General features: G+C 32.0%; 1 protein-coding gene across 6 annotated transcripts in view; it reads left to right on the forward strand.

Moving 5' to 3' along the window:
- The window catches only part of LOC129918405 (myb-like protein A), a 148,490-nt gene extending 138,572 nt beyond the window's left edge, over nt 1–9,918 (forward strand). For 4 of the 6 annotated variants that reach the window (XM_055998914.1, XM_055998913.1, XM_055998912.1 and 1 more), the window contains 6 exons: nt 1,478–2,959; nt 3,082–3,396; nt 3,466–3,643; nt 6,688–7,175; nt 7,251–7,496; nt 7,570–9,916. In XM_055998914.1, the coding sequence (XP_055854889.1) occupies nt 1,497–2,959; nt 3,082–3,396; nt 3,466–3,643; nt 6,688–7,175; nt 7,251–7,496; nt 7,570–7,927 (3,048 nt within the window). In that variant the 5' untranslated portion in view covers nt 1,478–1,496 and the 3' untranslated portion in view covers nt 7,928–9,916. Of the gene's footprint in view, nt 1–1,477; nt 2,960–3,081; nt 3,397–3,465; nt 3,644–6,687; nt 7,176–7,250; nt 7,497–7,569 lie in introns of all 6 variants that reach the window. The other 2 variants (XM_055998918.1, XM_055998917.1) reach the window with 1 other exon arrangement.
- The last annotated feature ends 5,777 nt before the right edge of the window (nt 9,919–15,695 follow it).

Raw genomic sequence — 15,695 nt, forward strand, 5'->3', positions numbered from 1 at the left:
GAAACTTGCCATCTGCGGCTTCGTATGCATTCCCCACAAAACCTAACTGTTCATAAATATCGCTTTGTATGTATTCAAGAATGCTTTCGTTGTTTGCAGAAATGAAACCTTCTAGCTTTTATGGAAGTTCCAAACTGTTTAAAATATATAATATTGGTTCAATAGCCCGATGCTTCAATTTTACTTGTTTCAAAACGGTTTTTTTTACATTGGGAACCGTAAAACTAAATCGTGTGCTAAACACGGAAAAAAAATGAATACACGCAATTTTTTGATTTCAAACTTGTTTTTTTTTTTCTAAACATTTGTCTAAATTAGAAAAAGGTTTTAACTTTAGCCTGAAAACGTGGTCGTCCGGCCGGAACAACGACCTCCAGTACTCCAACAACAAGTCGAGCAGCTCTCCACACAGTTTGTTGTTCACCTAAACCCAACAAATTGCCACGAGAAACATTCATCAAAACTTACCTCTAGATTGCTTGGTTTATTTTATTATTATAATAAGGTATAATATTAGAAGTTTTTACAAAAAATAATTTTTTTTAAAGCTTTCTTAATTTATGCAATAAGGGGTTAATGCATTTCAGTCCAGTAAGCAAAATAAAAAAAAAATGCATTTGTGTGAATGAATAATTTAAAAACTAGAGCTTCTAGAGAAATACTAGAATTGTTGTTTTTGGAATCAGCACCAATAATTTTGTCGGAACTGATAAATAATGGCCTTAAAATATTTTGTGTATTGGGCAGTGTGCACAAATTTATTCCTCGATTCCTGTTAGCTCAGGAGGTAGCGATATTTTTGATAAAGTCATCTAAATAATTGTAAAGTTTTTTATGTTAGTTTGGGAATTATGAAAGACAATAATGCTAGCACACCAGGAGGAGAAGCATCAACTCCTTAATACAGTGGAGGAAAAATTAATATCTGGGGTTTCCTTCTTCCCGATATAATTAAAAAAATAATTGTCAGAGATAATAAAATTTGCCCTGTACCTTTTTTCTAATGAAAAAGTTATTTGCTTGGAAACATTGTAATATAATGGATGGCTAAAAGCTGTATTGAACCAAGTAAATTTTTCAATATAAGTTCAAGTGACCTCAACTCCAAAAATTTATAAAGCGTTTCGCCCAGGTACGACAGTGGGCTCATCAGTTAGATCTGTCGTACCCTTACTAAGACGCCTTATTTTGGTCGATGTTTACCGACACTATATACAACTCACAGCATGAATATACTGTGAATTATAATATTCTAAGGGAATTTGTTTAAATTCAGACACTTAGAAAATGTATGCCCGTGGTCAGGTTGAGTTGATGTCACTTGAACTTATATTGAATTATATTCAATCACTCCACTTAAAACAAAAATAATTTTAATAATTTTTTATTATTTTTGTTATCTTTTTCTTCGTTATCAAGTAAATTTTTCCTACAAACCTTAGTAACTATTAATGATATTCATTTGGTTTAATTTTAGATGGTCCGCAGATAAGCTCATGGTACAGGATAGTATAGCAAGCATAAATAATATTCCCAAATCATCAATATCTCTCACAAACATGGTGCTATCAACATTTCCCATAGATGGAGGTCATGTCGTCATTCGACAATCAAATGGTTCCTCACAATTGGCAACTACAAATCTGCAATCTCAACAACAACACCACCAACAACAACAACAACAGCAGCAGCAGCAGCAGCACCACCATTTAATAAGCACGAATCAAGCGAATAGTTACTCTACTGCTACCGCTCAAATTCATCGCAACAGTCCTGCCTCGGCTATAATTGCAACAACCAGCAGTAACAAAAATACTTACATCAGCAACGCTGGTACCCATGGATCTTCCAATGGCAATGTTATTGCAAACAATATTCCAACACAATCAAAATACGTGTTTTTGCAACAAAACGGAAATGGCCAGTACACAACAAACGAAGTTGTTTTAGTGGCGACTGAACCCTTGGACATGGGAACCCCTGAACAAGTTATTTCGGTAAATGAAACGGGGACAGCGAATGTGTGCGATGAAGAACTTACTTCGCTCTCATGGTTGCACGATAAAAATCTTCTTAAAGGATTTGTAGCATGTACAAAGAATAACCGAAAAATAGCTGAACAACGTACACAAGCACAAACTAATGGGGGTACAACGTCTGTCAATATTATTCACACGGAAGGCCAGATTTCACCCACAAGTGAATATATTGAGGAATCACCAGGGATATCAGAAGATAATGTTTCTAATATAGAACACGGAATTAATGATTATTCCTCCTCGCAACAGCATGTGCATTACAATACTAACAACAACAATCATGCTTTGGTGAAAAATCGCAATGGGCATCAAATTGTATCGCCAATTCATACCGACGGAAGTAGTAGTGGTAACTACATTAGGTCTAACCAATCTCCGATTCATGATCAAGTAAGCGGAAGTTTGACCGCAATTGGTGCAACAACAACAGTGCATGTTGGACCCAGCGGAACAACAACTGTTGTGGAATATAAGACGAATTCTAACTTTGCACAATCTCGTTTGAGCGGTGGTAATGGGGTAGATAATAATGGTGCAAATGCAGCGACAGTTACTTCGGCTACGAACAACTATGTGCCTTCTTCTCCCCTAAGAAATGTTGTACTCACAAACGTGGGAAGTCCAAATCATCAGCAGCAGCAACAACAGCAACAATTCAATAGTTCTAATAATAATAGTAACAGCACTCTTTCCACAACCCACCATCCGCACAAAAAGTACCTGCGTGAGAAAATGAACGGTTTCGATCAGAGTGGAGGAGGTGGGACAAACAACAGTGGTGGAGGAAACTCAAACAAGAACATAAGTCTCGCTTCTCCTTTCAGCTCGAACTCCAGCACTAGCTCGAATGCTTCCTCTCCAGCTTCATCAGGTACGAATTATGCCATCACCACTGTCAGCCATACATCGTCACAAGCAGTGTAAGTGTTTTTAAGCTATTTTAAAACTATGTCATATATGTATACTATAATACCATAAAACTATTTTTGTCCTTTAAAACGTGCTTAATCAAAATAAACTCTTTTTTTTCTTAAATAACTAGTTCAACACTGTCACCAGAACCACCAAGAGAATACCATACACAAAATTTACACATGCATAGTGTCATGAAAAGTCCAGCATCATACTCCACCAATAGCTATGAGAATGATTCGCTCAAAGATTTTGAACTTACATCAGTACCTTTAACAAACAATGGTCGCATATCTTCGTCAATAAATGCACAGCAACATTCACAACAACACCAACCGCTACCCCTCCAGAAATCGTCACCCACTCCACCAAAGCAAAAACATCCTACGAATGTGCCATATGATCCATTGGTGCATACACACAACAAACCGCCATATAGCTTTAGGTGAGTAAAACGAGCGTTTTTAAATAAAGAAAATAAGTTTTTCATGTGAAACCTCTTTAATCCTAAAAGTTCCTTGATATTCATGGCCATCGAAGGCTCAACAGAGAAAGCATTGCCAGTAAAAGAAATATACGCATGGATTGTGCAGCATTTCCCCTACTTTAAAACAGCTCCCACCGGATGGAAGAACAGTGTGCGACATAATCTCTCATTAAATAAGAGTTTTGTTAAAGTTGAAAAAGCTCCAGTAAGTTGATTAATTGGCACATGAAAGATTTTAAATTTAAGTTTAATGTTTAAATTTTCTACTATGAACTTTAAAAAAGTTTATGAATACACATACGATATAGTCGAAAAGGCGATCATCGAGTTACTTCGATGTTAAGATTTTGGGTTGAAATTGATGCCAAATAAACAATAATTTGATATGTGGCAACCCCTTTAAAAAAATTGTACATGAATACATTCGTCATATCTTTGTAGTGTCGATCAAATTAAAATCCCAAACAAAAGCATAAACAGTGACAAAATTATGAAAATAATTTACAAAAAAAGTTTGATTTTTTATTCACTTAAAGGCTCAAACAAAGGGTGTTTAGAAAGTAGATAAGGAAAATTCAAGATGTGATTCTAATGTCGAATTCCAATGAACCAAAAATTCGACTTGCAGTCGACTTGCATTCGCTACTTTTTCCTTAAATGAATTCCAATGGAAAAAAAATTCGCTATTTTTTCCCGATCCTTTTTAAATCTCTTTTTTGTGATGGATTTACACAGATTTTCAAACACACTACAATTTTGCAAAATGCAAAACGTCAAACCGAACTAAAATTTTGTAAAGAAATGAAGAACCAGAGTCAATTTTTGCTTACTCGTGAAATATAAATCATTTTATTGAACAAAATAAACAAATTTTACGTTGTTTTGTTCTTACTATGAAGTTTTGTATATTCTTTTGCTTTTTATCGGTCACTTGGACACAAATACATACAGCCAAAAAGTATCGACTTTAGTAGCGACTGCAAGACTCTTCTATAATTTAGTAATTTGTCAAAACTGTGATGAGGTTTTTAATCACATAGGCCAAACAAGAAGGAAAACTAAAATTGGGTGGTTAGAACACTATGAAGCGATACACTCCAAAACATTACACGAATCAACACCAGCATCAGATCGTATGATCGATAAAAATTATAAAATGGTATTAATAGTTAAAATAACAACTCAAATTTATTGAATGTTTATGAAGAAATGTTCGTAAATCGTACAAAAAATACGTATAAAAACAAAGCTTTTGAACGGTCTTCATTGCATAAATTTATTAAAACCTTCACTAAAGACAAATTTGAGACGAAATTCTAAACGCATTAATTTCATTTCCTACTTGCTATTACAAAAAAAGGTTTTTTGGACCTTCACCCACTGAAAAAATTCTAGCTCCGTCACATTTGTACCTATTTTTGATTTTTTAATAGTTTCTGATAGAAGATAATTATATCTTTTCACACGTGTGATTCGGTCACCTAGAATATATAAGCTGTCAAAGTTCAAAACTTCCATTTTTTTCGTCATTTGCCCAACTTCGACATCAATAATTTAGATTATATGTTTTCAAAACAACATGCTGTTTTAAAAATATATTCTTAAATAATATTTATTTCCAAATAAAATGAGGTATTTTTATGAAAATCAGTTCAAAATTGGCTTATGGCGTTTTTAATTGGCAATCTGGAAGCAAAAAAAAGCAATCTGAATGCGTTCAATTGGGCAAATTTGACAGTTCTGATTCTGAAAAAAGAGAATTTCTCTTCTGGTTTTCAAAAAAAAGAATCAGAAGCAGAATCACTCACACATTTATAGATTTAAATGTCAGCAGTACAAAATGTTTGCAGCACAAAAACCAATGAAATTTGGCGTGAATACACATATATGTGAAACATGTTTAACTCAAACAATACATTCACACCAAACTTCAGATTCTTCGGAATGAAAAAAAACTGTTCAATTGGGATTCCGAATCGAAGAACAATTCCGGATTGCCAATTAAAAACGCCATTAGAAAAAAAATTACGATTTCAACCCAGGTACAGAACGTTTAGGCACCGAACAAAAATGTTATTTTGGCACGTAGTACGATAACTTGGGCGCATGGATTTGATGACGGTTTTTTTTTGTAGAGGAGTTCAATACAATCATTTTTTTGGGAGGGGGGGTCTATTTCCCCCCCTTTAGGGGAGCAACACTTACAGTTATAAGTGATTATATGTTATTTTTAAATCAATATATTTCAAGCAATTGTTTTTGAAATAATCGATTTCAAAGTTAAAAATAGGCGAAAATTTTTTTTTTTAAACTCATTAATTACTGTTTTTATCCAGACTGTGAATTTTAATAAAATAATTGAAACTGCCTCAATTGATTCCTTATCAAACAGTGAAAACTATATGTTTCTATGCCTTCTAGGTTTTGAGAAAATTGAAAATTAAAAAAAAAAAATATTTTGAGAAAAGAAAAATCTGATAAAATTATTTGCCTAAACGTTCGAATTTCTGTACCTGGGTTGAAATTAAAGATGCCGCTAATATTCGGCTACTATTCGGTATTCGGCCTATTTTTGGTATTGCATTTTCTAACGGTAATATTTCAAAAACAGGAGCTGATTAATTTGTTTTGAACCTTCAGAAAAGTATATTTTTTGTTCGGCAACAAAAAAAAAGTTTAATTTTGTAAACCAGTGTTATCTTCTATCAGAAATTAGAAAAAATCAAAAATGGGTACAAATTTGACGGAGCTAGAATTTTTTCAATGGGCGAAGGTCCAAAAAACCATTTTTTTTCCCTAACTCCAGATTTTGGGGGTGTTAGGGACTTTTTAAATACCGTTTCGTAATCAGTGGGACTAGCTCTACAAAACGCACGTAATAGGTCCCCGCCCGCGTATATTTTGAAACCTTCTTTTTGTAACACAGTGTAATTGTACGAATTTGTTTTATTATATACTCACAGGTACAAAAAACCGCAATTTTGTTTTTCTTAAAGTAAGGAACAAAAACTAGTACCTAGATCGTTAACATTTCAATTTCCAAATTCAAATTTCATTTCACAGCCCAAATTCCAAAAATAATAAAAAGAAGTATCATACGGGCTTTATTAATAAATTTCTTTTTTATGAATTTTGATTAAGGATTCTAAGATTTAAATTTGGACAAAATGAAAATAGTCGAAAAACAAAACTAATCACGAACTTATATATAAAAATATCTGATTCAATTATTCTATATTTGTTTAATAGAATATGGGCAAAGGTTCTCTATGGCGTGTTGAACAACAACAGCGACAAAATCTAATACAAGCTCTTTCTCGCTCACCATTCTTCCCAAATTCAGCAGTCGATAAGATTTCCTTGAAGAGTCCAACTGGCAGTACAAACTGTGTTGTCATGCCCAACAGTCCAGCTGTTTCCACTGAATCCGACGGCAGTCCACCGATGACACCTGGTAAATCTAATTTAGATGCCCGCCTGTTTCCAAATCTATCCAAGGCAATTAAACTAATGGAAACTAATGATCAAGACGATGATAGTCCGTCCGATTACAGTACGGTTAAAGTGGGCAATGGTTACTATACAAACGGAAATACGACTCCGAATGGAAGTTTTGAAAACATCGAACTTATGGCTAGAGATTGTGGAGCCGATAGCATAGATGATGTTAATGCTGCAACAGCTATGCTGGCATTGAAACATGGACCAAAAGTTTTCAATGAAACATTTCAAAATGGGTAAGAAAAACAATACAAAATGTAGATTATCAGAAAATTATGTCATTAATAAACTCATTTTAATTTGTTTTATAGTTCTCCAGTGATAACATCGTCACCAAGTGAGGATCATACATACTCAGCAGGTGGTGGTGGCGGCGGCAGTATTACCAGTTGTAATAGTACTAATGGCACCACTACCAATATTAATTCAAGTTTTAATGGAAGCACCATACCCAATGGAAGTGGTGATAGACCAGCTGTACCCTTAAATGGGTTTTCTGTAGATAATCAAAGTAATTGTGCCTCATCAGATGCTGCATACGAAAGCAGCGAAGAAAGGTAAGTTTGCTAACATAAATTTGAAAAGCATTAATGCAAATGATGTTTAATTCTTTTTCTTTTAATTTATTAGTCATAATATATCTCCAGAAGAACTAGAAGACCAACAAAGACATCGTGATGGTGTCTATGCCCTGCTCTCCCTATCATCGCATGTTGATATGTCGCCCATTAAACGTCCGCCATCAACAACCGTTGAAGAAGAACACATATCTTCCTACATGGAAAATATACCACACCTTAATGGCAAAGGTCTTCTCGTGAATGGCTGCGGAGCCTTAGCAATAAATGGCAGCAGCGGAGTTCTCGATGAAGGCTATAACACTCAAAGTTACTATAGTCATATGGCATCGCCATCACCTCCAAAGAAACAAAAACCATTGCGCAATATTCGGGCGAAAATTAAGCGCAAGACTACATTGATACGATGAGCGGTTTCAAGTTCGATCAGTCTGTTCAAAGGTGATCGGCGTTAAACTGCTTCCGCAGCAGCAGGCTAATATTGTAAGGTTTCTAAAATGGTAAATTAGGTTCTATTATATGTAAATCTATGCCACATATTATATATTGTGCCTCAAACCCCTTTAAAATTTATCAATTTGTTTTCATCTTATGTTAAAAATTATTTGCTGTCGGACAGATTTTGTGTTGTGTTAGATATGTTGCATTGTTGTAAAGTTATGTTTGAATTTGAATAATTATTGTTATAAATCATTAGTATCGTTAAATGCAAGTGCTTTAGAACATATTTGTTGTTTGAAGAATTTGATTTTGCTTAGGAAATAGAAGTGAGAGAGATAGTCGATTTGAATTAAATGAGCGAATTGAAATCTAACCCAACTATTGTACCTTAACTTTTATTATATTTTTTCTGGTGGAAAAGAACAACCCTCTTGTTGTTCTTTTAATACAATGACAAATAAAAAAATATCCACAAATAAAAATGTATCTTCCTTCTTTCCAAAGAAATTCTGCTTTTTTTACAAAATAAAATTAAAAAAAAAGAAACAACAAACATAAAAATAACAAGAAAGAGAAGGATGATGAAGAAAACCATACAAAAAGTGCCTACAAACTTAAAAAATATTTTAGTTAAAAAAAATTGTTTCTTTGTTTTAATTCGATGACTGATTGTTAAAGAGATATAAATTTATAAACAATATCGCTATGATAAATTTGTGCAATAATATTTAAACTGAAAACAAACATTTTGTTTTTTCTACCAGTCACAAAATTCACAAACTATTTGTATATTCTAAGTTATACTTCAATTTTAATTTGGATAATCACCTTTTTATTTTGATACATTAAATATAATATAGTATATTTTTTACAATTATGCTTTCAGAAACGCATTAGTGAATACATGATATACATATTGTTAGTAATTTACTTTAAATAGACTGTAAAGAAACGTTGTCTTAATCTTTTTAGTTTGCAAAATAAAGTTAAAGTAAAACAAATTGTACACGAAACGGAATGAAGCTATAAAAACATAAAACATACTATAGATACAATTAAATACAAATAAAATTTATGTTACAAACGACAAGTAAATTGCTTTAATATATTTAAAACTTTATTTCCAGTGTCAAATCATATATTCAACTAAAAAATTTATCAAAACACTAAACTACAAAATTTATCAAATTTTAAAATAGTTAAAAAGAAGTAACCACAAAAAAGCAATGAAAGAAGTCTGACTTAAGAAAAAAGCATCATATTATATAAATTTTGTTCTAAAAAAAACCTTGCTTTTAGAGCTTCATTAATTAAAAAATGGCAATATTATATTCACAGCTATAAACGTTTAGTTAAACAAAATAATTCGAAGACCTCTGAAAGAGGAATCTTCATAGAAAAGAAAACGCTACCTAGTTCCCTATTTGTAGAAAGCTGCATACATTAAATAATGTTTTGTTAATTCAAATCCAATTTAAATTTTATTAGTCTTCAAATGCGTCTTCGCTTTGTTCATAAATATTTATAGATAAAATTAAAACAAAAATTAGTGGAATATAGTAGTTTTAGTTTCATATCTCTATCTAGAAAAAAAAAAAACATTACACTATACATATATACATTATAAAGAAGTAATAATAATCAAAAACCACGTTTTTTAATTAATATTAGTAAATGAGAAAACTTTATTATAAATAAAAGAAGTACGTTTACTTAAAAAAAATACAAAAATAGACATTAATTATACATATTATTATATAAATGTGTACACAGATATAAAAACTTTATTTTTTAAATAAATAAAAAAAAATAAATTTATTATAGGCAAAAAGCAGTAAACTTTACAAGAAAATAAAAAAATAAAAACATACAAAAAATCTTACATTAAAACAAATAGTTGAAGCGGAAAAATATAACAGAGAGAATTGAATAATTAAAATTATTATATCAGTTTCTTTTATTAATTTTATTATTAATTATTATGGGTTAGTTAATTTTATTAAAAGAATCAAATAAATTTTAAAAGCAAGATTTGTTAAAAAATATTTAATTTATTTACATTATTTTTGCCAAGTTTGTTAGTTGAACTGATTCATTGGCAATGGCGAACAAGGAACAAGTAGTTGGGTGGTTTAACAAAAAAAACTACAATAGCCCAGTCGAATTATACATTCCAAATGGAAAAAATTAGATCGTGCAATTTTTTTCATAGGACGGTAGAGGGGATCACTGAGAGCTTAAAACCAGTTTTTCGGGAAAATCGACCTTGTGCTTAAGTCGCCATCTTGGATTAAAGGTAAAACACGTTTTAGTGAATAACTCGGCCATTTTTGATTTTTGACAAAAATTATATATGTAAAATTTTATTTCTCATAACTTTTATTTTAATAAATTTTTCTATATGACCCATATTTTTCGAGTTAATTTAAAAAAATTATACCCCTACTCAGCTTAAACTTTATACCCGCTTTGATTATAGATTTTAAGATCAACGCAATATGGGAGTGTTTTTATATGTTTTTGGGGATGATAAATCTGGCTGCAATGTTAGTTTTTGAAAATTCTAGAAATTTTATAAACAAAAGGAACTATCTCAAAATCGGTAAGTGTCGTTTTAAACAAAATTAGTAAATATTATAATTGATGTCTAGCAAGACCTTAATTGTCTTTGAATTTTTCAAATCGGTTCATTAATGCCTGAGATATGAACAATTGTTTATAATAAAAGCTTAAAAGAGAGAGTGAGTTATAAACAATTGGTTATATCTCAGGCATGACGCATGAAGGTACATACTTTGGTACCTTCCCCTTCAAGCAAACGAGTTCGACCTCGGTCCGAATCCGCTCCGCCTGAGTCCGACCTCGACTACGAAACGGGTTCCACGGCGGCTCAAATTAGTATTGAAATTATAAACACCGCGGAGCCGATTTTATATGTATTGGTTTTTTCACCACGATCTCTCCTTCGACTTTGTGTACATACACAAAAAGTTGCAAGTGTGTGTGTGCAACCCCGTTTTTCTCGTTTTGAGGTCGGAGTGTCTTTTCTGACCTAGAAGCGCAAGACCGCAAGACAGATCTGTATCGAGAACTGTTAAAACTTAAAAATGTCTTCTTAAGTTTTTGACAGCTCCCCATTAAAATTGTTGTTGTAAACAAATTTGTCTTGGAAATTTTTGTTGCTTTTGACTTTGCAAAACTAAACGTCAAAAACTTATTACTCCATTTTGTAAAATGGTGACTCTAATGATCATACCTGAAGTGCCTTCTTTTATTCGCCGATGTTAACTATGATGAATCGGGCTTTTTTGCTTTTGCAAATAAAAACCTTTATTTCATACTTTCTCCCTACGTTTCGTCGTAATTTCTCGACTTCTTCAGGGGTATTTTATTAAATCGGTTAAATATTATATTGAAAACATTTTACACTATTACAAAAATTGTTTAAACTTACATGAAAATATTATTTTGTTACATTTATTAATTGACAGATAATTAATAATTAAAAACATTTGAATTTTCTAAAATAAAAATGGGCACGTTCAGGAAATATTAGGGACTAAATATTTAGACAACGTCATTTTCTGAAAGGAAATTTGAGTAAATTGACTAAATTAGTTTGGATTTGTCAAATTTCGAAATTTACTTGAGAATTTTACAAATCGCGTGGGGCAGACACCAAATTTCACTTTACTTTAATAAATCATATTATTAATTATTACCGATAATGCACTTTTTACTCTTTTTTCACACAAATAAATTTAATTCTGTTATCATGTTAACAATCATCTGTCATGTTGACAAAAAAAAACTTTCCTAAATATTTAGGGAAAATTTTCTTGCCTAACTTTCCAGTCAGCTTTCCAATAAAATTACCCAAATTGGAAGGATTTTTTTGACAGTTGACCAATCAGAGCCCGAGAAATTACCTAAATATTTAGTGCCTAACGTTTCTGAACCTGCCCAATATAAATTATTGACATTTAATAAATAAAAGTTAAAATAAAAAATAAAAACATACATCACAGCACTTTAGAAAAACTAAATGAAAAACAATTTGAATTTGAATTATAACAGAAAATTACACCGCTCTCAATGCCAAAGAATAACTTGCTATTGTTTTGTCTCTATCTTCTTAAGCCCGATTCAACATAAAAATTAATACATAGTTCAAAAAATTGGTCAAATTATCATTAATTCGATGTTAACTATTGTTAACAATAGTTAACTTTCATCGTTCCTAAGTGAGAAAAAAGTTACGAAATGTAACATCATGACGTCACAACATCGTTCTTAAATCCAATGTTGAAGTGTCAAATAGTTACATTTTGTAACTTTTTCCAACTCAGCTTCTGAACTTGAGTTTCAATGTTAATCTGTCAAACACAACTAAATGGGGAAGAGAGGGGAAGATGTGAGAAGAGAATTTTTTGTTTGTTTTCAAATTTGAAATTATTTAATGCATATTTTTGCTTCAATTTGCTTAGAATTCAATTTAAAAGAATTATTTCAGTACCAAATTAATTCTTTCTTGTTTATTCATTCATAAAATTTATCTCAAAAAATTATGTTTTGACAGATCAACAAAATGTAACATAAGTCGTTCCTAAATCACAACAACCAAAGTTAACTTTATTTAATAAAAGAACGGGCCACTTGTCTTCAGGGTTGGACTGGCCATATAACTGACTTGGCGATTGCCACCCGGGCCCTCAGCTATCCCATAGTTACAAAATAAAAATACATAAAGAACATGTAAAAAACAAGCACAAATACAGATTTCAAACAAAGAAAATGGGCCCGTTTAACAAATGCAGGCCCTTACTCTTAACTATTTATATAAGAAGTGAAAAGGTTTGGGGCCCCAGGGGGGTACAATTGTGCATACCCTTGTACCGGAGCAGTGTCCCGGGGCCCCCACGTGCATATGGCAGGGCCCCACGCTAGATTGTTGATTGGAAGAAACAGAATGTAAGAAATAAACAACGAAACAAACAGATACCTATGACGTGCACTCCGTTTCCTTATTTTCACCTAAGATATCTATTTTAAAGACTTGAATCAACAGAAACAGAAAAGATAAAAATTATAGGGGCTTTCGCGTACCGTACTTGTCCTCGGGTCTTGCTTGTACCTAACATTAATGGACCCCCGTAATAATTAAATGGGTTTTGTAAATTCCAAATACAAATTAAAATTATTTCAATTCCAAAATCACAGGGGATCTTTTGAGAGCTTTTCCACACAAGGACCCCAAAATAAATAAAAGGGTATGGGGTATCCTTTTGGATATCTGCAACATTTTTTCTTTCATCAAATATATTTATAAGGAAAATGAGTGAATGTTTCCAGTTTCCAAAAACAAACTCTGAATTTCTGAATGACTGCAAACAATCTGAACCAAAATTCAGAACTTTTGGAAATAAAAAAAAGCTTTTAAAATAAGGAAAGAACAAGTCTCATAAACCTTTTTTTTCTTAGATTAATACAGGATTATTTGAATTAATTATTTTGTCTATAAGTCTAATAGGCTCTTATCTAGCAAAACTCGATTTTAGCAAAAAAAAAAAAAAAATAATAATATGTAGTAATAAAGCATACATCTAACTTCTAAACATTTCACCTGTTGTGGGGAACTAGGGGATTAAAAAAAAATGAAAATAGAAAAAATGATATGTTCAGTCCCAGCGGAAGGTTCGCAGTGCGCAGCTATGACTCGGTCGGATTGGGGGAGGTTCTTCTCCGCTTCTGATTATTCCACAAAATTATTTTTTTCATGCCGATTCTTAAAAAGGGGAAATATATTCTTTTAGATCTGTAATTTTAGTATAGGGGAACACGAAACAAGGGAAAAAAATGGAGTCAGATGTTGGTGACTCGCTTGGTACCCACCCAGCCACTGACTTTAGAGTCAGGGCACCGTAGTCGTCTATGACCATAAATTTAATAAGACGACCCTAAACTTAGACGATTCAAAATTTAACTCATTCTACAAGAAATTGAAAGCTCCCGTGGACAATCTAGGCCATTATCTGCATTTCAATGCAAAGAAAACGTAATTTTTGAAATTCAGAATCAACATTTAATTTTATTAAATAAAAAAAAAAACAAAATTTATATTAAAAAGCATTCAATGCTAAATTTTTCTTATTAACAAAAAAAAAATTAAAGGCAAAAAGTTCGGTAGTTTCATAATTCATATTAGTTTTTTGTTTTGGAAAATGAGAAAAAAAAATAGGTTAAATAAATTTAATTTTGAGGTGTTAATAATATGATATGGAATAATTTTTTTGTGAAATAACGATAGGGCAAATATTTTTTTATTATAATATACGTATGAAAAATGGTAATGAAATGAATTACTTACAGTCATTTATTTCGGAATCCGTGCGCACGTTGTCCATTTGGATGCTGTATGATGGGGAATAATTTTTACCAAAAAAATATTTCTCCTATTTTTCTCACACTTAAATTTTGTATCTTTTTTTTTTGTTATTTTTTTTTTTTTTTTAATTTTTTTTTTGTGTGCCGGCACAATCTTAATTTATTCGTTTTACTTTTTTTTTCTCATTAACTCTGTTTCTATCAAAATTGTTTTTTTTTTTTTTTCTTTTTTTTTTTTATAATTTATGTTTGTAACTTTTTTTTTTATCTTTTTTTTTTTTTTAATTCTAGAAGCGATCTTAATTTTATATTAATTTTTATTTTGTTTTATTAAAAATTTGAACGCTTTTTCTGGGTTTGGGGGGAGTCCAAAGAGGTCTGGGTCTCGATGTCAAATCGGTGGTTGGTGGTGGTGTTGGAACCAGCGAGGTTTATACCCTTTTATTTTCTTCTTATCGAAAATAAGGAATAGGGTCTCGTGGTTGGTGGTGGTGTTGGAACCAGCGAGGTTTATACCCTTTTATTTTCTTCTTATCGAAAATAAGGAATAGGGTCTCGTGGTTGGTAGTGGTGTTGGACGTGGCGAGCGGGAGTCAGTGAGGTTTATACCCTTTTATTTTCTTCTTATCGAAAATAAGGAATAGGGTCTCGTGGTTGGTAGTGGTGTTGGACGTGGCGAGCGGGAGTCAGTGAGGTTTAGGGCCAGCGCACGAGGAATTTCGAAAAAAAAATCCGGCGCTGCCCTACTGAAACTCCGTAGAAAATGGTATGATATTCCTATCAAAAAGACAAAATTAATAAGGCGAAATGATTGCCTTCTACACGTTTCTTACCTTAAAATTTTTTATTTTTAATTTATTGATGAATGTATAAGTGCCAAAAAAAGCACGATTCAACATAAACGTTGATTTATTGGGGTTTTAAATATTTTTTTTCTTTTATTAAACTTTATTCTCCTTTTTTTTTTTTAATTTTTATTTGCGGACGACTTAACTTGTCTTGCTGGGGGTTTGGATTAAAAAGGAGGTGATCAGCCAAAGCTTTTAATGGCGTCATTTCCGTCGTTAAGACTTTCGTTCAGTGAACGAAGGATTGTCTCGCGTTGCCATAGCTCCCTTTTTTTTTTTTTTTATGTGGAATTCCATAGTGGAATTTTTTTAGGTTGCGGCGACATGCTACAAAATCATGGATTGAGGCAGTACAAGTAGTATTGCCACGAGACATGAAAACTTGTTCGCCGGAAAACACCAAATGTCGCTATCGTAAATAAGAACAAAAAAAATTTATCTGAGATTCCCAATTTTACTATGACCAAGACTCAAGAGATATTTCCCGAAAAGATTGTTTACCCAC

Source organism: Episyrphus balteatus, chromosome 4 (genome assembly GCF_945859705.1).
Source record: "Episyrphus balteatus chromosome 4, idEpiBalt1.1, whole genome shotgun sequence".
Classification (NCBI taxonomy): Eukaryota; Metazoa; Arthropoda; class Insecta; order Diptera; family Syrphidae; genus Episyrphus; species Episyrphus balteatus.